This window comes from Penicillium roqueforti, assembly GCF_015533775.1.
Source record: "Penicillium roqueforti strain LCP96 04111 chromosome Unknown scaffold_26, whole genome shotgun sequence".
NCBI classification, from domain to species: domain Eukaryota; kingdom Fungi; phylum Ascomycota; class Eurotiomycetes; order Eurotiales; family Aspergillaceae; genus Penicillium; species Penicillium roqueforti.
Window position 1 is genome coordinate 73,407 of NW_024067590.1, and position 21,130 is coordinate 94,536.

At 49.6% G+C, this 21,130-nt stretch overlaps 11 protein-coding genes across 11 annotated transcripts; 4 read left to right on the forward strand and 7 right to left on the reverse strand.

The window, feature by feature from the left end:
- Positions 1 to 77: 77 nt before the first annotated feature.
- On the forward strand, positions 78 to 794 carry LCP9604111_7779 (VanZ family protein; the record flags this gene model as incomplete). Its single annotated transcript, XM_039075848.1, has 2 exons — positions 78 to 102; positions 160 to 794. The coding sequence occupies 2 exons, from the start codon at positions 78 to 80 to the stop codon at positions 792 to 794; spliced, it is 660 nt and encodes a 219-aa protein (XP_038926168.1).
- A 717-nt stretch (positions 795 to 1,511) lies between these two features.
- On the reverse strand, positions 1,512 to 2,917 carry ptpB (tyrosine protein phosphatase PTP1; the record flags this gene model as incomplete). The annotated part of the gene is made up of 3 exons (XM_039075850.1): positions 1,512 to 2,357; positions 2,410 to 2,675; positions 2,749 to 2,917. The coding sequence occupies 3 exons, from the start codon at positions 2,915 to 2,917 to the stop codon at positions 1,512 to 1,514; spliced, it is 1,281 nt and encodes a 426-aa protein (XP_038926169.1).
- A 1,066-nt stretch (positions 2,918 to 3,983) lies between these two features.
- Positions 3,984 to 5,668, forward strand: LCP9604111_7781 (uncharacterized protein; the record flags this gene model as incomplete). Its single annotated transcript, XM_039075851.1, has 2 exons — positions 3,984 to 4,457; positions 4,526 to 5,668. 2 exons carry the CDS (start codon positions 3,984 to 3,986, stop codon positions 5,666 to 5,668), a joined length of 1,617 nt encoding a protein of 538 aa, XP_038926170.1.
- A 551-nt stretch (positions 5,669 to 6,219) lies between these two features.
- LCP9604111_7782 (putative serine--tRNA ligase DIA4) lies at positions 6,220 to 7,809 on the reverse strand (the record flags this gene model as incomplete). Its single annotated transcript, XM_039075852.1, has 1 exon — positions 6,220 to 7,809. One exon carries the CDS (start codon positions 7,807 to 7,809, stop codon positions 6,220 to 6,222), a length of 1,590 nt encoding a protein of 529 aa, XP_038926171.1.
- A 513-nt stretch (positions 7,810 to 8,322) lies between these two features.
- On the reverse strand, positions 8,323 to 9,208 carry LCP9604111_7783 (cytochrome b561 domain-containing protein; the record flags this gene model as incomplete). Its single annotated transcript, XM_039075853.1, has 4 exons — positions 8,323 to 8,817; positions 8,876 to 8,938; positions 8,992 to 9,026; positions 9,076 to 9,208. 4 exons carry the CDS (start codon positions 9,206 to 9,208, stop codon positions 8,323 to 8,325), a joined length of 726 nt encoding a protein of 241 aa, XP_038926172.1.
- A 352-nt stretch (positions 9,209 to 9,560) lies between these two features.
- Positions 9,561 to 9,971, reverse strand: LCP9604111_7784 (uncharacterized protein; the record flags this gene model as incomplete). The annotated part of the gene is made up of 1 exon (XM_039075854.1): positions 9,561 to 9,971. One exon carries the CDS (start codon positions 9,969 to 9,971, stop codon positions 9,561 to 9,563), a length of 411 nt encoding a protein of 136 aa, XP_038926173.1.
- A 322-nt stretch (positions 9,972 to 10,293) lies between these two features.
- LCP9604111_7785 (putative acyl-CoA:6-aminopenicillanic-acid-acyltransferase) lies at positions 10,294 to 11,504 on the reverse strand (the record flags this gene model as incomplete). Its single annotated transcript, XM_039075855.1, has 3 exons — positions 10,294 to 10,926; positions 10,979 to 11,383; positions 11,451 to 11,504. 3 exons carry the CDS (start codon positions 11,502 to 11,504, stop codon positions 10,294 to 10,296), a joined length of 1,092 nt encoding a protein of 363 aa, XP_038926174.1.
- Positions 11,505 to 11,884: 380 nt separating this feature from the next.
- Positions 11,885 to 13,404, reverse strand: LCP9604111_7786 (glycoside hydrolase family 1 protein; the record flags this gene model as incomplete). Its single annotated transcript, XM_039075856.1, has 2 exons — positions 11,885 to 12,018; positions 12,072 to 13,404. The coding sequence occupies 2 exons, from the start codon at positions 13,402 to 13,404 to the stop codon at positions 11,885 to 11,887; spliced, it is 1,467 nt and encodes a 488-aa protein (XP_038926175.1).
- A 328-nt stretch (positions 13,405 to 13,732) lies between these two features.
- On the reverse strand, positions 13,733 to 15,952 carry LCP9604111_7787 (glycoside hydrolase family 95 protein; the record flags this gene model as incomplete). The annotated part of the gene is made up of 1 exon (XM_039075857.1): positions 13,733 to 15,952. One exon carries the CDS (start codon positions 15,950 to 15,952, stop codon positions 13,733 to 13,735), a length of 2,220 nt encoding a protein of 739 aa, XP_038926176.1.
- A 761-nt stretch (positions 15,953 to 16,713) lies between these two features.
- On the forward strand, positions 16,714 to 18,382 carry LCP9604111_7788 (putative MFS sugar transporter protein; the record flags this gene model as incomplete). The annotated part of the gene is made up of 2 exons (XM_039075858.1): positions 16,714 to 17,688; positions 17,741 to 18,382. The coding sequence occupies 2 exons, from the start codon at positions 16,714 to 16,716 to the stop codon at positions 18,380 to 18,382; spliced, it is 1,617 nt and encodes a 538-aa protein (XP_038926177.1).
- A 2,161-nt stretch (positions 18,383 to 20,543) lies between these two features.
- LCP9604111_7789 (uncharacterized protein) lies at positions 20,544 to 20,870 on the forward strand (the record flags this gene model as incomplete). Its single annotated transcript, XM_039075859.1, has 1 exon — positions 20,544 to 20,870. The coding sequence occupies one exon, from the start codon at positions 20,544 to 20,546 to the stop codon at positions 20,868 to 20,870; it is 327 nt and encodes a 108-aa protein (XP_038926178.1).
- Between the last annotated feature and the right edge of the window lie 260 nt (positions 20,871 to 21,130).

Genomic DNA, 21,130 nt, shown 5'->3' on the forward strand with positions numbered 1-21,130 from the left:
AATCACCTTCACCAGAAAAAGAGACCCAGCCAAATCTGCTTCTCACTTCTCCGTCACTTACTTATTACTCGACCACCATGCGCATTCGATACCCTTTCGCAGGTAAGCTTTACTGACTTACCATTCTGGTTCCGGCGATCACCTAACTAACCGCTTCAGGTGCCTTCATCTTCCTGCTTTTCTTAGCCGGCTACATCGGTCTTCTTCCACACAGCACATCTTCGACGATACCAACAAAGCTTCAACCCAATGACAAGTTCCTCCACCTTGTCACCTTTTTCCTACTTTCCGTAACGTTTTACTGGGTCCTGGACACTACCCGTCGGCGCACGCTACACGTGACCCTCGTGGTCTGCACATTAGGGCTGGGTGTTGGCTCTGAAGTTGTGCAGGGTTTCCTTCCAAATGGTCGAGACTTTGATATATTCGATATTGTCGCCAATGTTGTCGGTAGTGTCGGCGCCATCGGAATTTGCAATTGGTACCACCGGCGCATGATGGAACGCCGCCGACAAAGCCGGTATGGGCTCACCGAGGAGGGCACCGAGGACGTCGAGCTCGGTGGCGTCTCCGGGGACCCCCGTCGCGACTCAGAAGTGATGGGCCCACAGGAATCCGGTGTTATGAGCCTTGAGCAGGAAGTCGATAATTGGGACGAGAATGCAGTTGAGAATTGGGATACGGAAGAAGCGCCGGGTTCCGAGCGAGTGGCTGCTCCTCCCAGTTATCATGAGGCTGGCTCTGTCGGTGGTCAGTCGGTCGCAATCCCTGCTGCGGCAAAACGCATTGATTGAAGATACTTCTACCGGAGCGAGGCGTGTACTTTGTGCTTCGGAAAGGAGTATATATGCGCTGTATTCTGATCTTGTTTCGCTATACTCCCTGTTCTTATGATGATGGATTTCATGTCTTCTTCTCACGTCGGTATGATACCAATCTCGATATTTGTGCTCAGCAGTGCTGCGATTTTGTTTTATTGTTCTATTTATTGTTATATTATGCCGTGATGGGATGGATGATCTTCTATGGGCAAGCACATGGTCGGTGATATGCGAAGGGTGCAAAGAATTTCTAATTATTTCCAAAGGATTGTATAGTTGTGGATTTACTAGGAATTCGTGCGAGGTGCTACATAGCCTTAACAATGCCAATAACGAATCTGATCCCGAAAAACCTATGATGGAAATGTTTACTCGGCGAAAGTAGAATGTCTCAGAGCAGTCGGCAAAGCATACACTTTCACCAATTGGCTAATATACAGTGACCCTAGGGCGAGACTGACAGTGCTACTCAATAAGCAGTATAACTACATCCAAGATAATGATCAAAGTAACAAAACGGGGGTATTTCAACAAAAAGAAAAAAAATACATAGCAGGGGGTTTGGAACAAGGCATAATTCAGAACCAAGTAAACACCGGATGCCATGAATGAATGCAACATAAACATAAACCTCTCGTCCATAGTCCATGCTCACAGTTAGGAAGAACGGTGGAGATTGAGCGGGCGTCATTAATTATCGGGATCAGAAAGCTCCGGTGTGGCGGACCGACTTCTGGTCGGCGTATGAGTATGGACAGCTTCCAACTCCGGCTTGGAGGTTGGCAGGTAATCTGTCTGGTCATTGAGCTTGGCCATTTTCGCAGACCGTTCTTCGCTGCCGTCGGGTGATTCTGTGTTCCAGTCTGTAATCTTGCCCAGCTTCCGATCTGTTTGTTCTCGGAGGACTTCGTAGATAAACTGCATCTGCATCTCGTTGTAGACCATCATCATCCGCTGCTGCCGCATCTGATCGACAGTGTCGAAAACAGGGTCGGCATCTGGATGTTCCATATCCAACAGATGCCCTGCCTCTAACTCGCACAGCAAATGGTCAAGCGCGATAAAAGTTCCAGTCCGACCAACTCCTGCGCTGCAATGCACGATTCGCGGGTTATCCGGGCCCGATTTTGAGGCTGACAACTTGATCAAGTTAAGAAGGGCTTGGCGATCACTGCCTTCGGGTTTGGAGTAATCGGCCCAGCCAGCGAAAAGGAAATGCCAGACAATCTTTGACTCCGAACCGATGGCCAATTCGAGTTTACGGATTTCAGATCGTGATTTAGCGTCGAAGGTTGATTCTAACAAGGTAACCTTACCCAAGATACCGGGTTCTGTCTGCTCACTCTCATCGAAGAGAACGTCCGACTCATCCGCCAATAGTACCATCGAAGCCTGCTCCGTATCCAATGGGAAGTATTGAGCGCACTTTTCCCGGCCGGCCTCAAAAGTTTGAGTAAGCATCACAATAACGCCGACATCCTGGCTTTCATGGAAGACCATGTGCCAGAAGGCCGCGAGATGTCCAAGTTTGGGGCCCTGATTAATGGTAAGTGAACCATAAAATATTTACGACAAACACGCAACCTACCTGGGTCGCTATGTATTTCCTTCTTTCTCGTGTCACCGTGTCTTCCAGGATGATCGGAGACGCGTTGATAAAATCACACTCGCCCTCGGCCACCCGCAGATGGATCCGACAATTTGCCCAGGCCTGGACATTAATATACCGGTTCCTCTCTTTCACCTTCGGGTCTGCCTCTATAGCCCAAGGATGCAAGACATCATTGGACAGTGTACCCTCGGTGAAACGTGAGGTCTGTATCCATTCCAGATCTTCAAACTTGTCATGGATCTCTGCATAAGGAAGCGGTCAGTCACATTCCACGTGCAGTATTCTCCGATAGACGTTGATGCACCCCTCACTCACCCGAGACAGATTGACATAGAAACGGTGGAACATCCTCGGTATTTCCAGCTTCCAGCTTGGGGTTGTCCTGATTCGCACCGAGTATATCGAGGCCCGCGTCGTCATTCTCGGGTAGCCCGCGCTTGGTCGCCTGGACGCTGGTGTCGATCTTAATAGTCGGATGCGCCATTTTAGCGGCAGCGATACGCTGGAATGCCCGGACTTTACCGATGACACCGCGCGCTGTCCTCGAGACTGCTTTGGCTTTGGAGCGTTTCTTGTGTGGGGCAGACTCGAAGGAAGGACAGCGCGAAGGAGACGGGTCGGTTCTCACGTCGCTGCCAAAATCTGCAGACACTGACGTTATCTGCAGTGATGACAGATCGGGACAGCTATAGAAGCTGTCCCGAGAAGACGTGTCCAGGGCCAGATTTTTGGAGGGGATCGCGGGGGTTGGGCGTCGAGGAAGTGGAACAGAGCGTCGCAATAAAAGTAGCGTTCGTATAGGGTGTCAGACCGTATACTCCCGAGTCCACCTGATTGATTTTTCGAACCAAAAAGCAACTCAAAAGCACCGAAGAAGGCCGGAGAAGAAGCTGAGGGGATTTGAACGAAAAGAAAGAGAAGAGAGGCAAAAAAAGGCCAGACTGGAGACGGGCTAAAAGGGGAGAAAGTGGAGGAGGCAAAGAAGAAATGAAAAGCCCCGATGTTACTTAGTAGGTAGTAGTATTTTATAATAGCATGTCTGATGTAGTATTCATATCAAAGTAACATAAATATGAAGCTATAACGAGAAACTATTTATGTTTTCATCGTCTTCTGCTATAACTTGTCGCATTGGTAATTGGCCCTCTGCCTATCGAATTCAGCTGCTTGCGGCAGCGCACATCCATAGATCTGCTATTAATATTTTAGTTTCGTGTTTATTTAGTTGTAACTGGATTGTGATAGAAACGGGGACCTTTGCAGGATCTATTTTATCTATCTCACTCCTTAAATAACAGTGTATGACTTTGTTAGTCCTTCTATACTCTTTTTACTTCTTTTGGCGGCGGGGAAAGCCTTTGGAACTACTCCGTTCTCTTCCTTAACCTCTACCTCTAACTATCTCTTTCCTTTATTCTTCTCTCTTTATTTATTCCCTGTTATACAATAATCGACAGTCTCCAATTTTCATCCTCGGCCTCGGATGACGCTCTCTTATGCTGATAGGTGTTGAGCACCCCCGGTTCGCATATGTCAACAAATCCCCAGAAATGGTGTCCCAAGCACAGATCGTTGATCGCACAACCGCCCAAAGTACGGCTTCCCTAATATCGCGTCCCTCAAACAGACGACACCGTTCCGGTCGCTCGCACCATGGCAGCTCCTCGCATCCATCCTCGAACGATTTCCCCATCTTCACGTACACAGGTGACACCGAGGTCGTGATCCGCGCCGGATCGCAGGAAAGGCGCTATCTCCTCCACAAATTAATATTATCACAATGTTCGGGTTTCTTCGAGGCGAGCACTAATGAAAACTGGTCGCGGCAAATGGCTCTGTGTCCATCCAAGCCGGAGGGGACGCTGTCGCGACTGAGTGAGGATGATGATTTCTCGAACGGGTCAACACTGGCACCATCTGATAACGGTGGACTCTCGACGCGACCAGGAGGAAAGAGACGCTGGCGGTATGAACTTGACTGGGAGAATCGCGCAGAGGATGAAGAGGCAATCCTTGTCCAAAAGGTACACCTTGCGCCGGCGCGTCGCATACTCCCATCTGCGAACAATGCTAATGCCGCGTGCTGAAACAGCAACCAACCTATGACCCCATGTTCAGTGGCGACCAAACTGCATTTCCCCCAACTATGACCAAGCCGTCAAACGCCCAGGCAGGCTTCTTTCGATCCATGGCGAACCTGGCAGGGATGCAGTCGGTAGCGCACCTGCCGCAGAATGGAGAGCACGCCGTTGCGGTCGATCCCTTAATACGTGACTATGACAATTTACTACGAATATTCTACAATCACCCGCCCATTATCAACAGTGTCAATATCGCCTCGGCATATACGGAGTGCAAATCCCTCCTTGCATTGGCGGATATGTATGACGCGCTTCCGGTGACAGGGTCCCGCGTGGACCACCACTTACTCGGTTTTGGATCTCGTCTGTTCAAACAGATCGCCAAATATCCACCCAGCTACCTGAAGCTGGGATATCTCGCCCGCAGCCGGGTGATTTTTTCCGAAGCCTTGATCCACGTTGTCGGCCAGTGGCCCGCTGCCCTACCGAGTTTGCGAAACGGCTCCTACGCGCCTCTACCAGACTCACTCCTAGACCTGATCGAAGACAAAGTAGAAGATCTCGACGAGCTTAAAGCTCGCGTTGAATCCAAGCTCCTACGCCTATCCCTAACCACCTCGCGTGGTGAACGTGTCGGTCCCTCAAACGCATACCTGGACTGGCTCGCCGTGTGTTTATTCCGCCAATGGCTGATAGAAAGCACTACGCCACCGCCAGCTCCCATCCTTAAAAACACGGGCCCAAGCGATGGTCCCGTTCAACCTACCGCATCAGCGTCACACCCGACAAGCCCGTCTCGACCAACAACCTCCCCAGACCCGTCCGCGCGCATCTATAGATTGATCGGCTCCTCTTCCACGCAGGCATACCTGCCCCATGAAGAGCTAAAGCGCTTTCTCAAGCTCCATCCTACATCATCCTCTGGCTCGCTTTACACGCGCGAGACTCTCAAGCGCTTCGAGCGCAAGATGGACGAGATGAAACGGCTGGCACGCGATATCGTCAAGCCGCTGATGCGAAATTTTCTCGAATTGGAGCTGAAAAGCCCAGATCAACCAACCACTGGCACCGCTGGTCCTCGTGAGAATACTCCGACAGGATTGCCGTATCTGACATGCACCCGTGTCGAAGATATAGATCTACCATGGAAATGAGCCTGGCAACTTCTTGGGATCTGTTTATTTGCCTTACAAATTGCGCTAATTATCATCTCTTTGGATATTCTGCTCTACTTGGAGTTTTTGAGGGCGTTTTATTTCTTTTTGTTTATTTTATCTGCACCTTGACTTCTCAGGCTGCTGGTATTGTCTGACGAAAGAGACCAGATTGTACCCCTGTCTCTGTGCCCTGTCTCTGTGATTTCGCAATGATGTGATGTTTACTTGATTTATGTTGTTTCCTTGTTTCTGATATGTGTTCACGAAGTCATGAGTTGCTCTACCCTGCTTTGGTCTGTTCTGTTTTTATTAATCCTGTGCTCTATCCCCAACAAGGCAGGCGTTGGAGGTCTTTGAAGACCTCATTTTTGTGTCTACTATGTTTTTAGATATACCAAAAGATCACAGTTAATACAATGCAAGATCCATGAAGATAACCACGTATCCTTATATTAAAGAGAGCGGAATGAAATAAATATATGTCCACCATTTTCATAAAAAATACATAATATACAGTGTCTCTACGAGAGCGAGATCAATTCCTCAGCTTAGCTCCGACCAATACTCTCCATCCCATCCATCCAAGGCCGCAGAACCTCAGGAATAACAACAACACCCCGCTCAGCATCCCACCCATTCTCCAAGATCGCAGCCAACACACGCGGAACAGCCATAGCAGTCCCATTAACGGTGTGCGGGAACCTTGACTCCTTAGCGCCACTGCCACGCACCCGAGTCGCCAACCGACGACTCTGGTAATCCGTGCAAATAGAAGCAGAGGTAACCTCACCCCAAGCCGACTCCAGATGATGAATCTTAGGATCCACTGGTGTAGCAGTACCACCCGACGCCGCGCGCAGACGAGACGGGAAGAGCGCCTCGATATCCTGCTTGCGCGTCGCGCTGGCCCCCAAATCCCCAGTTGGCATCTCCAGCACGCGACAGGGCAGATGCAGCGCCGTCAGGATCTCCTTCTGCATATCCAGCAGCTCGTTGAACATACCCTCCGAGCTCGGGACGGCTCCGTCCACGCTATCCGCCCAGCCGAACAGCTCGACCTTGGTGAACTCGTGCACGCGGTACAGGCCCTTCGTGTCGACACCCCGGGAGCCCGCCTCCGCGCGGTAGCAGCGGCTCGCGCCGACGAGTCTGATCGGTAGCTCGGAGGGGTTGAAGTCGCGGCCGGCGTACATGGCAGCTAGGGGGATCTCGGCCGTGCCGGTGAGCGAGCGTTGGGGCTTGGTGTTTCTGTCGCGTTCGTTCTGTTCGATGGACCAGATCTGCTGCTCGTTGTGCTGGTCGCGTGGCTGGAACCCGCATGCTTCGGCGATGTAGCAGTAGACGATCGAGGGCGGTGCGACGGTTTTCCAGCCTCGGCGTCGGGCTGTGCTCAAGGCGTACTGGACGAGTGCTTGTTCCAGCATTGCGCCTTCGTTTATCAGGAAGTACCAGCCCCACCCTGTTGTTGTGGCTGAGCTGGCGAAGTCGAGGAGGTTGAGCTCTGTGCCGATTGTGACGTGCGACCGGGCTTGGAGCTCGGTTTGGGATAGGCTGGTCCAGGCGGGGGGCTCTTCCGGGTTAAAGTTGATGTATTGTACGAGAGTTGGGTCGTGTCCGATGGGTGTGAATGGGGAGGAGAGGTTTGGGAGGGAGAGGGCTAGTCGGTTGATCTCTTCGGTGCAGGTTGTTTTGCGTTCGGTCATGGACTGCGAATCGTCTTTTAGGCGCTGAGCTTCTGACTTGAGTGCAGCCAGCTCCTCGCTTGGACTCAGGCCCTTCTCATTGGGTTTCCCATCTGTTTCTTGCCGAGTCGCAATGTGTAGCTTGGCGATGGTCTTTTCTAGTTGCTTGATACGGGATCGAGGGGTCTTCAGGTCGTAATCAAGCTGTTTAGCCTCCTCCGATAATTGCTCAATCTTCGACGGATACCCGGCGTGACCTGCATAGTTGCGATCTACGCAGTTCTGTGCGTAGAGGTCGGCATTTTGGCGGATGTGTTTGACGTCCGGCGTCGGCTTCGGAGCTGTCCCGGGTCGCAAGATGTCTCGATTGCGTCGGGCGGAGGAAAAATTACGCAGCGATGCTTTCAATCCATATGAATGCCTGCAATTGAAGCAGACGTATGAAGTGAGTGCCATTGGAGTTGGGAAGGAAGAAGAGAAGAGAACGGGCAATGTGTAGTGGTGGATCTCCCGCCTTAACCCTTTTGGGAGGATCTGCATGTTTTTTACAACGTATGACAAAATATCCAGAGTATCATCAATGAGGTTTAATTTGAAGTCAGTATCTTGTCTACATACATGTGGGAATATCACGAAAATGTATGACAGATGCAACGAGACATCACCCTCATCAACGAAGAGCCAAAGGAAGCCCCGAGTGGCAGTCTGAATTAAACACTGCCTATCAGGCTTGAGATGAGCATACCTGAGAAGATTCGTTTGCAAATGTTTGTGTTCGGTTCTCATTCATGCCACACTGCAACGAGTATGATCATGCGAGATTTGGATACTCACATGAATCTGGTCCACGGCTATAGACGATCTACATACCCGGCTGCCCCAGGCTGGTGCTCCATTTGCATCGGAAACTTCATACATTCGCTTCATAAATAGTCTGCAGTACTCTCAGATCCCGTCTCAATCCCGATCTTACAGCCCCAATTTATGCTTCTTAATCCTCGCACCGACTCCAGCGAGGATAAAAATGGCAGCAACCACGACACCCCAAAGAGGAATATGAATCGCCATCAAGTTGTAGGTGGTCTGCGTCGCCGCCACGATAGTCGCCATCTCCAGCAGTAGCAAAACATAACCGCTCCAGCGATGGTACTTATAAATGCGCTTCCCGGCGTCCACACTACCGAGTACGGTAACGGGCGCAAAGTACTGGATGACACCGACCACGGCTTGGAGCACGATAGCGATGTAAGTGACTAGACCCAGAATACCGTGAGGAGAAACAAAGTGCGGATGAGAGCCCTTGTTCACCTCGATAATAACAAAAGCAGATACAAAAAGCACCACGCTGAGCAGTTGAAAGGAGTAGTGGATGCGAGTACCCGTACGCTTTTGTTGCGGGGTGGCGGTTGGTTGCAAAATCAGAGCTGCTTGGACTTGAAGAAGAAGGGCAGAGCTGCCGAGTAGCTGAATGTCTTCCAGTCAATGTCTTTGGGATATTTTGTTCGGCGACATGGATACTTACTGGATGCGGGGTGAACAGCGAGAGGGGTTGGGCTAAGACACCTTGCCAGACCAACGCGGCTAGCTGTATTGTTCATTAGTTCTCTGATCTTTTCGAATAGGTCATAATGCTCTTACAATCCAAATCCCTGCTTGCGCAACACTTGCTGTTCCTGATTTTGGAGTCAGTCGTGGGTTTCGATCGAAAGCTTTCACGCTCACCTGTGAAAAGGTTCCGATAAATGGCCTCCTCGGCCTTTTGTGTGACATCGCCTGGACGGCCCAATAGAGGCTCATCCTCTCGCGATTCAATTGTCACTGGGTGAGCTTGAGGGATTCCTGTTGCCGAGGCCATGGCAGTTATAGAAGATGCTCATAAGAAAAGGCGAAAAGATTACACAAAGAAAGGGATTGAGGGCGGTGGCCAATGATCCTTGCGTTTATTGCGTTTTTTCAGCTCAATGTTCTCTACAAATCACAAATTGGCGTGATCGTCACTTTCGATGACGTTTGAGATAGGGTCCGCATATCTCCGGGAGCTGAAAACGCCAGTGAGAGGGATTCCATTGCAAAGCTGATTCGGCAAAAGAAATATCTAGGCTTGGCCTATATTACAAATCTCATAAGTACGCCATTTTACTATGATACTACATATACCATTATCGGCAACGAATTCCAACTGAATCACTTCATTGATCTAAATACAATCAACACATAGGCTCGGGCGATGGGGCACCACTTCGATCCCCTCGATCTGGCATAATCCTGTATTGAATATCCGCGGGGACACAAAAGTCCAAAAATATCATCATACTCTCGATTTCATTGGCAACTTTTCGGGTGCTGTTCCGGTCCTTGACAAGAGTATCCCTGAAATACTGCACCCGTTCATAGAGCCTGTTACATTTGACTGTCCAACTAGAGTTATCATGGTCAAAATGAGCTTGTCCGGACATTCGCAGACCTTCGACTCGCAGAAGGAGAAGATTCAAAGACTTGATAACCATATGTCGGCTTCCCTTGTAGTTGTCCTTGAGAATGTCAATCTGAGCGTGCAGTGTGGTCATGAAGTAGCGGCGCTCTTCTTCGTACGTACCGTGGAAACTGCGACCGGACATGACTCTGGTAGGAACTAGATGGTATTGAATAGAGTGGATTATGAGGCTTACCTGGGCCTATGACCTTTGAGCCGATTGCCTGAAGAATGAGTAGCTGGTGGATGATGAGACATCTAAAGGTGGTATATGAGGCCTCTTTTATGGTTGAGTCCATGGTCAAAGAGAAACAATGTAACAAAGACTATCATCATATTCTTTGTATTCTAAACACAGATGAATATTGATATCTAATAAAAGGATTCCAGCACAAAGACTTGTCATCTTCTCTATGATCTAAGACACAGATACAAAGTCATATCCAGCGGTCTTTCATGATATTCATTCACCAAGGCATTGTCAACACAGGCCCTTCCTCTCCAGACCCAATCCGGCCAAAGACCACCTCTGCGCCGAGATTCCCCAGGTCCAAGTTCATAATAATGTTGAACAAAGTACTACTCCTATTTGAGATATGACGCGATGGGTCCTCCTGACAACATATTGACTGAGGCTGGTTATACGTATCAGAGAAGACATGTTCTCGCAACACAGCCGGGGTAATAGTGTCGCCCTGGACACCACCCTGTATTAACTCCTGCGTCAACTCTCCTAGCCGCTTGAGCCGGATAGGTGACCCGGACAGCCACGGTGGCTCATTCACATAGCGGTTCTCAAGGAAATGATTGGTATGGCCGATAATCCCCGATGCATCCTCGGAGATATGTTTGTCTCCAACTGGCGACAGCTCAAGCCCTAGGGCTTTGGTACTGTCTGCACAAAGAATATGCTGAGCAGAGGCGACACCACCCAGAGACTCGATGGTATTCACGGCGTTGTCGACAGAAGTACTTTCCAAACACAACCGAAGCGCAACGTGGATCGGGATCTTGCTGCTAATCATCGGTTTGGCGCGGATTGCATTGAGACAAGTTCCAACGCCGCTGGTATTGAATCCTATCTTGCCAACGATTCCTGCCTGAGAATAGTTAATTACATGTCAGAATATAGACCTATACAGGAATACTGACCTCGGTAACCATATAGATAGTGGGTTTTCCAACCTGCTCAATCGATACCATCGCTAGATTCTTCTTGACAGTCTGCGTCCAGTCCCAATTCTGCGCGAGCACTCGCGTCGCCTCGCTTTTCTTCCAGCTTAGTGCCGTGCAGCCATCGGAGAATCGTCCTAGCGCTATCTCGCTTCGGCAGTTCAGCGCAATTATGTCAAGCACATCTAACCCGGCGCCCTCTGCGATACCCTCCATCTCCGTAAACAGATCAGGCGTTAGGTTCTGAAGTGTGGGCTGAAATTCAGTTGCGACTTCGCGCACATCTTTCCAGGCTAGATTTGAGGTATGCTGGAACATGGCATCGTAGATAGATATCTGGCTGTGGATTTGGTCCCGTAACCCTCGGCCATGCTGTAGCCCGATCTAATTTAATTGAGTCAGTTGAGGTTCTTAGTTATCATATGCAGATGTTAATATTGGCAGAATTTACTTCTCGAGGAGATCCCTGGAGCTTCAGCTTGATTGGCTCATCTTTGGGCTGCATGTTGAGTATGCACAATGCAGGTAACTATACAGATAGTCAAAGTCAAGGCTATCAGGGCTATCTCCAGCTATTTAAGGGGAATATCAACAGCCGAGGCGGAGTTCCCCTCAGTTGGAGTAATTCGGGGTCTAGCTGATAAGGATCGCAATGACTTGCCCTAACTGGCTATAATTCGAGATTCCAACAAATAGAAGCTTTACGCGATGGTGTTATACAGGATGTTGGTGGTGACACAGTAATCTCCAGTCCACCCCGATGTATGACTTGTCTTACGATATATATCTATTGCCTATATAGGTGGTGGTGTTGCTGCGTTTACCGCAAATATATATCTGACAGACACTTCATTTATGTTAACTATTTGTCTGTCTCCCAATATTCTATGCGTCTTTAATCAGATGCTTGAACAACTTGTCCAGATAATAGGCAGACTGCTTGGGATACCGAGTCTTTTCTTCGGACTCGAAATCGATAAATGTAGAACCGAAGCGATCCGCATACCCAGCGGCCCATTCTGAAAGTATTAGCCAATTCCATATTCATGCGAAGAAACCAGCCACTACTTACCCCAGTTATCAGTGAATGTCCAGGCAAAGTAAGACCGGATATCAACTCCGTCTTCCTTCACAGCCCGCGCCAACGCATTGCCGACATAACCCTCGAAGAACTTGATGCGGAACTCGTCATTAAGAACCTCAGGCATGGGTGCAGTCTCACCCTTGGCGGTGGTACCGTTTTCAGTGACATAAATAGGCATCTGATAACGTTTATAGATCCAGTTCAACAACTTCCTGAATCCCCCGGGCGCGGCCCGCAGCCACGGGGTATCACTTTCCTCTCCACGAGACACACCTTGCTTATTCTCATCGCAGATTTCCACATTTCCCTTGTGGTCATTAATGTCAGGCGGAGATGTCGTATGCTTCACGAAGAAAGTCGTGTAGCTATTCATGCCATAAAAATCAGAGCTCCCAAACACAAGCTTCGATTCCTCCTCCGTGAACCTCGGTAACCGATCACCAAGCTGCGCCTGCATCGAGGCAGGATAATCACCCGTGCTGTACAACGGATCCGCAAACCAAGCGATCTCAAACTCGCGTGCACGCTCTGCAGCCTCTTGGTCGCGCGGGTCCTCTTCATCCCACGCCTCGGACCAATTGCCATGCAGGGTAATACCAATGCTTCCCTTCTGCTGGGGCTGGAACTCTTCCCGGTACAAGCGCACGACATGGCCGTGCGAGACGAGCTCAGTGTGCGCGACGGTGAACGGTTCGGTAGACGAATCGCCTTCGGTATTGCGCTCACGGAAGGACGATCTGCCCGGCGCGTGCACGCCCGCTGCATACCCGGCGAGGGTATAGACGCCCGGCTCGTTGTAGGTGATCCAGTGTTTGACGCGGTCGCCAAAGCGCTCGAAGCAGACGCGGGCATAGCGCATAAAGTCCGGCGTGTAGGCGTCCTGATTCAGCATGCCGCCGTACCGATCTTCCAAGGCCTGGGGGATATCCCAGTGGAATAAGGTTATGAAGGGGGTGATTCCATTGCGGAGGAGTTCGTCGATAAGATCGGAGTAGAATTTGATACCTTGCTCGTTGACGGGGTCGTCGCGGCCGCCGAGGGGGATGATACGGGGCCAGGATAGGGAGAAGCGGTAGGCGTTTACGCCGTAGGATTTCATGAGCGCTACATCTTCACGATAAAAATCGTAAGCTCGGACAGCGTCGTCGGCTGTGCTTCCATCTGCAATTTTGTCTGGCGTGTGGCCGAATGTATCCCATATGGACACGCCTTTGCCGTCCTTGTTCCAGGCGCCTTCTATTTGGGCTGCTGCTGTGGCGTAGCCACGGAAGAAGTCGGGTCGGAGCACGTCCTTAAGATCTTGCACTGAGTTCAAATCCATCTTGCTGTGTTGCCTATGTTAGGACTGGCGGAATTATGAACAAGTTGATAATTTATTTTCTTAGCTTAGAGCTCTCATCGAAGAGGCCCGCAAAAGAAGATCCGGATAAAGTGCTATTGTTCTCTTCAATTTACCCCGAGACTGGGAGATGCGGGTATTTGCTCCGTGACGGTTTAGGAAGTGCAGGGGTTAGACGAGGTGGGTATAGGCGACGGTGGGGAAGAGGCCAACACCTGGAGTACGGAAGTACCTTAAGATATTGAGGAATAAGCATGTCTTTTTCATATAATTGGCAATTGACATCTATTGATTGACACATCTATCATGTCTAGATCTTATGCTCACCACCACCAGTAATCTCTACTTGTAACTCATTGAAGTGAACAACTACAGTCTCTCCACGCTCCGAATATATAGTCACTTCACCTACAACACGGCCATTCTCGAAATTAAATTTCAACTCAAACCCACCGCGTGCCCGCACTCCCCGGATGGATCCAGTCCAGCCTCTCGGACACGCTGGAAGGATGCGAATTACCCCAGGCTCATGGGATTGGACCAGCATTTCGATAATGCCAGCCCCACCACCAAAGTTTCCATCAATCTGGAATGGAGGGTGGCTATCTAGTAGATTGGGCCAAGTAGACCGTGACAAAAGGAAGTCTAGATGCCCACTGCATTCTTCGGCTTCAAGTAAGCGTGCGTGCAGGTTGAGCAGCCACGCACGACTCCAGCCAGTATGGCCGCCACCATGTTCTGCGCGTCGACGTATAACTGCCCCGCACGCTTCTGCCAGCTGAGGGGTTCGTGAAGGTGTGATTGCATTCCCGGGGTATAGGGCCCATAGATGGGACGTGTGACGGTGTCCGGATTCGACCTCGGCATAGTCAGCGGCCCATTCCTGTAGATACCCTGCAGGGGAAATCTTCATTGGCGGAAGGCGGGACTTTGTAGCTTGGACTGATGGAAGAAGGGCATCCTCGAGACCAAGTCTCTTTGCGCATGATTCGAAGGCATCCAGAATAGCAGCAATGATTTGGATATCGATTGTTGATCCTTCGCACAATGTGCCCTTTTCCCCTTTGGAATCGTAGAATGAGTTTTCTGGAGAAGCAGACGGACTAGTGACAAGATATACGCCATTGGTGTCTTGGATCAGGAAGTCGAGGAGAAACTCCACGCACCCACGCAGGGTGGGAAACATCCGACGAAGGAACTCTTCATCGCATGTATATTGGAAATGGTCCCAAATGTGGTAGCAGAGCCACGCACCACCGAGCGGCCAGATACTTGCCGGCATCCATCGATCAACGGGAGCTGTATCGGCCCATATATCAGTGTTGGAATGGGCTGTCCATCCCCGACACCCGTACATGATCCGAGCTGTGGCTTTGCCAGGCTCAACCATGCGCTCTAGTAATTGAAACAGAGGAAGCTCACATTCCGAGAGGTTACACACATTCGCAGACCAGTAGTTCATTTGGAGATTGACATTAGTAGTGAACCTGGAGCCCCATGCCGGATGGAAGGATGGGTTCCAGATACCCTGGAGGTTTGCAGGAAGCGATTTGTGTACATCCCGACTACATGATATCAGGAGATAGCGATTATAGTTGTGATAGAGTGCTATGAGCCCTAGATCCCGACAATATTTCAGACGTTGGTCGGTTGGGACCTCAGGAGAGCTCGGCCCAAGTTGTAATCCCATTCGGTCGTACAAAGACTGGTAGTCGGAAACATGACGGGAGCGGAGATCCTCCAACGAGAGACCCAAGGCATTCTCTGCATCTTGCTTGGTTCTTTGATCAATGTCTTTGTGTCGAAATGTAGTCTGCGCCGCAATGACCAGCAGGGTATCACTAGAGTTTACAACCAGATTATTTCCAATCTTGGTAATTGTACTCTCATCACCATAGCAACGAACTGACACGACGCAGCACGCTCGATTACTGTTCCTGCCCCCAGGCGTGACATGCATGGTAATGGAGTCTCTGCTAGCACTGACATCGTCAAGCCACTCATTTGTTTCATATTCCAAGTCACTCATACGCGTCAAGCGAACGACGAACTCAGCCTTGCTCGACGAGCGCAATCTGATTGCAAGCACATCATCCGGGTAGCTGGCGAAGACTTCACGTTTGAAGCGAACACCTTGGTACTCATAGCCGACATGTGCTGTAGCACTTTCGAGATCCAGTGAGCGCCGATAGCCTGTAACACGGCTAGGATCATGTCCCAAATCCAAAAACAGGTTTCCCAGCGGCTCATAGTTCCGCTGGCTGATCGGGTTAGCGAAAAACGCCAGCTTGGCGATCTTTTCGGCTTCGACATGGTTTTCCGCACGTATAGCCTCTCTCAGGCGCGGCAAGTACTTGAGCGCGTCTTGTGGATTGCGATCTTGGGGTCCTCCATACCACACTGAATCCTCATTGAGCTGTAGCATTTCGGTGTCGGTGCGTCCATACACCATGGCGCCTAGGCGCCCATTCCCGACAGGCAGGGCGGAATTCCAGTCTTCCGCAGGCTGTTGGTACCATAGTTCGGACATGTTCAATGATTTTCAATGGGTCTGGTCTGGTCTGTGTTGGGTGGATGTATCAATATGGACTAGCTCTGGAGAACAAGACGGCAGTTCGGTCCGTCAGCCGCCACTTTTGAATAGAACATGCTGAAAGACGCTGAATAGGATAAGTCAAAAGAGCTAGGAGCTAGTGGAATAGTCAAGAAGCCGATACGACTTGCCAAGTGCAAAGGATTCGGGAAAACAAGCGCCGGATCTAACTCTTTCCCCGGCCGTTCCCCGGATTTCAGGCTAAATGTCTCCCCCAGATTATCATCGTCCTTGTGATCTGCGGTCGATGCGACCACTCCAGACTAACATTGCGAAAATGTTTAAGCGATACTCCTGCCAACTTGATGCTAGTCTCCCCCGCACTCGTGTCTCACTGGTGGGAAATCCCTAGGGTACATGGCGAGGAGAGGCTTTTCAGGAGTCGGCGTACAAAATGTACAACGTGACATCCATCACTCACCAATCACTATCTATTCTAGCAGTTACATCACGCCACAAGTTAATCTGGCGAAGCTCATGTCTTCTCCGTGGCGAAATAGGTCGCTTAGCAACATTATGGATGCCGACCATTACTTTGTCGCCCCTGGCTTCGCGATCGACTCGCCGAAGCAATAATACCCCGGCATATCCACAAACTTGGCTCGAATTTGATAGCTCAAGGGTTCTCAACCCCATACTGGGCCGATCATATCCATACTCTTTCAAGTTCCTTCAATCGAGTTCCCCAAAACGCAACAATGGCCTCAGATGCTGGCTATGCGGAGGCTAAGCTGGGCAAGGGCGAGAATCGGGAACATATTGAGGAGATTGTTCTGGCACGAGTGACAGAGGAGGACCTGTGGAAGCTGTCTGAGGATTCTCTGAGCCTCCGATCGTGGACCGGAGTCCGTCTGGGCCTCATCATGTTTATTCATGGTTGTAACCAAGCTGGCTTTGGTATCGACTGGGGTGTCATCAGCGGTATTAATGCTTTGGATCAATGGCACGGTTACTTCGGTTTTGGGAGCAGTGGTGGCACATATGGCTTGATCAATGCTCTGATGCAGATTGGTGTCGTCTGTGGAGCACCCTTTATGGGTTTGGCGGACGTGATCGGTCGTCGTGGAATCAATTTTACCGGAAATGCCATTGTCATCTTTGCATCTCTCATGCAAGGCCTCGCAACGAACCTGCCAATATTCATGGCCGGCCGATTCTTCATGGGCTTTGGCACTTCGCTCATGTCAAGCTCTCAGTATATTGGCGAGATCTCGCCTATTCACCTGCGTGGTGTTATGGTGGGCTTTTTTGGCGCATGCTTCCAGGTCGGTAGTCTTGCTATGCTTGGTGCCATGATTGGACTGACCGAGTTGCCTGGCAACAACTCCTGGCGTGTTCCTCTCATTCTTGAGGCTTTATTCCCCACTATTGTCTGTCTGGGAATATACCTTATAACTCCCGAGTCGCCCCGTTATTATATCTTGAGGGGCAATCGTCAGAAGGCCAAGGAAGTCATCGCCAAGTACCACACCACTAGCACCGACATACATGAGCCAATTGTCGACATTGTGGTGAGACAGATTGAGGAATCTCTCGAGAACGACCAGACGGGCTACAGGGCCGCCTGGGACTATCGGGTTTTCTTCACCAAGGCGGCCCGTTTCCGACTGCTGGTTTTGTTTTTATACTCGCTCTTCCAGCAATGGAATGGAGGTGGTATTATCACATACTATGTGGGTGTTTAGATCAGAGGCCACCTTAACTCAGTCACTAATACCTTTTTAGATGGTTCCTTCGTTACAACAACTCGGCATCAAGAGCGAGAAGCAGCTACTCGGTATCAACATCGGTACCACCGCAGTCTATTTCGTCTTTACGGCCGCTGGCGCGCTTATAGTCGATAAGTTCCGCAGACGAACCATGATCTTTGTGGGTCTTATCAGTATGATTGTTTTCCAAACGGCCACGACGATCACTTCGTGGCAGTACAGTCTCCATGCCACTACAGCAGCGGCTGCGCTCACCATTCTCTGGATTTTCCTATACCAGACCTTCTCAGCGACATTTGTTGCAACCATGCACAACCTGTACCCCATTGAAATTCTCTCTTTACCCCTTCGTGCCAAGGGAATGGGTCTTTACGGTCTTATTCAAGGAGGTGCCGGAGCCGCGCAGACTTACGGAATTGGTGTCGGTATCCAAAAAGTGGGGTATAAGATTTGGGTCGTCTACATCGTGTATAACTCGATCCAACTCGTCTTGTCGTGGTTATTCTTCCCAGAGACTAGCCGTTTGTCTCTGGAGGAGATCAACACGGTGTTTGAGACCCCGGGAGTCCACCCAGTGAAGATGTCGTTGGATATTCAGAAGGCCAAGAAAGTGAGAGTGGCGGCGAGCCGGAATGAGGAGGGCAGTGCTAATCGATAAACATTCAGTAGTAGGGAAGCCATTTTATTATTAAAGGGATAATATCTTTTGATGTGCCTTTCCCGTCTTTGTTCTAGCACCAAGCTCTCTGGATTTAGAGTGAAAATTTAGAGCTGGTCATCTTAAAATCAATCAATGACGAATCTAAACAAACTTCAGACCTCTCTCAATATTACACATAGATCAAGACAAAGGCACCAATGTGGAACAGTTGAAACGCGTCGGACCCGATATAATCCTGTGCCTACCCGTCGGAGGGGCGCTTGTTCCGTTACACAATTTCCGCCCTCTATCGTCTCAAACGTACATGAGACACCAGAAACATGAGCTTTGAAATGCTTTGTATCCTTACCGACTCCCAAAAGGATAGTGTTGGCTTCAATGTCCGTGGTGTAGATCTACAATTGGTTGATATCAGATGATCTCACGAGCCCTAAGTGCCCAGACCTTTCTCGGTCTGGCCCATTTCCCGTTGGGATACCTCACGGAATACTTTTCTTTTCTCCGAGATGCATCGCCACCAGTCCAGAATGCAATCACGGCCCATAGGTCCCCTAAATTTCAGCCTGCAGCGTTGTACAAACAAATCAGGTACCGAGTTATGACCCTTTTGCACTCCGTCCCTTTTTTAGCCCATTCTAGAAGGGAGGCTATCCTGATCAATGGGTTCAGCCTTCAAATAATATCATGTGCTTTGTTAAGAAAATAAAATAAATGGTCAACGGGCTTCCTGCGGTCTCAAGTGTCACAAATGAGCCGGTGTGGGTGCTCTGCAGCCCTAATATGGTTATCCTTGGAAGAATTGGATGGTGACGCAAGCCAGAAAAGGGACAAAAGAGACTACGTGGCTGAAGAATATAGTTCAACGGGTTCATGGGGCCTTGCATTTTTCTTTTTTATCCTTTGTACTGAAGATGTATGTATGTCTCTGATTGTAGAGTAGAAAAGCCAATGGTGCTTGCGAATTGCTAATTATTTATAGTCTGGGCCAAACACTGCATTGATACCAATGACCTCGAGGGGGTTTCTCTTCCCATCTTCTCTACATTGAAACCCGAACAATGGTCCATATTGAGATCTTCTGAAAGATAATGGAGGAGAGAGACGACAGGGTGGAAATGACGGGCAGGCTACATCAACTCTATTCCGCGTGTAATCCGGTTGCTTGCCTCTAATTGACCCTCGTGGCATCGGTATAGAAGCGGTAGGCTTTTTCGATTGTCTCTCAGCTGAAAAGATCCGGGTCGGATTGTTTGGTACAAACAGCCACCTATCATATAGCCATTGGGCCATCAAAGAACATGTAAATGTACGGAGTACAACTGAAAAAGACACGGATGTCTTCCAATCTACAGATCCTGATACACAGAGATGTGCGCACGGCCATACGGACCGAGACGGGACTGCATCTGCCGATTGATGCTCGACCGTTCTAGCAAAATTCCTAAAGTCATGCACGATTCAAACATGGTGTTACCATGGCTCCTGCACCCAACGCTCCAGGTAAGGCGGCAACTTAGATCGATTGGCTCGGCTTCTCATCACGAGACAGATGGCACTGTTGCCAAAAGCAAACGGGTCATCGCCGCTCAACACGGGATGTGTAGGGCCTACTTCGAGTACGGTTTCAGAGGCACAAATAACCATTTTTGGCGTGAAGAAACCGTTGGGCTTGTTAGAAGTCTCTTATGTGTGTATGTGCATGTGTCCTTTGATCTCCTTCTCTTTCTGGGTTTGACCGTAGCCATGCCCCTTTTCTGCGCAGCGTTGGGGGAATTGAGTGTGATACATCCGTCATGTCGGGTATTGGAGGGTCCATGTTTCCTTTCGACAATGACGGTGAACACGACCTGGTCATGATATATTTGATCGAGATTTCTCTTGCATTTTCCCCTACAGCTCTTTAATTTGGAACCTTCCCTTTCGCCACTATATTTCTATGTTTGCTTCAGGTGTATTCTAGGCGTGACATCGCTCTTGAATCATTCGCTTTGTGTTTGGACAGATATACATACTTCGTTCCTTTGAACATAAAACCGTTGTCTTTACTTATCCAAACTCCCAACACATTCCATTACCAAAACACGGCTATAAAAGTAGTTTATCTGCTGCACCGACAATATTTCCCTCTTTCCCTTTTTCTCTCGTGGTCCAGTCCGAGATGCCTCCGAAGAGTACACAAGACAACATGGTGCCCGAGGCGAAAGGGATCAAGTACGACGAATGCGAAATGGCCCTCTTCCGCGCCAAATTGTCGTACCATGCCACGATTGACGAACGAATGGCTTCACAAAACTCAAACCTGACTTCGATCGCGGAAGCCCAGGCTCGAATCCTCAAGGGATGGGAAATACAGATGCAGGGCACAAAGGATTTGAGTGGCAAGAACGAAGGCCGTTCTGCAAGCGACAAAAGAGCAATGGCACAGTACGAGTGGAGATATACGGCCCTGGAGAATGCTGCAACGAAGACCACTGGGAAGGGATAGCGACAAAAATGTCTTTTCTTCTCTTCTTTTTCCTTTTCTTTTGCTGTTTGCGCCCATCATATTGAATGATACGAAGGCATTGCTGGCGTTGGTCTAGAAGCTTCATAGCTTATTTTGATGTGCTTGTGCTGAAATACTTTGTCAATTTTTAACTCTGATATCTGCTCTCATAGCCTGGGAATGACCTGGGTAATATTTCATGTTTCATAGCACGTGATCCGTCTTGCCTATTTGTGGGCTTTGTCTGAAGGCAATAAATT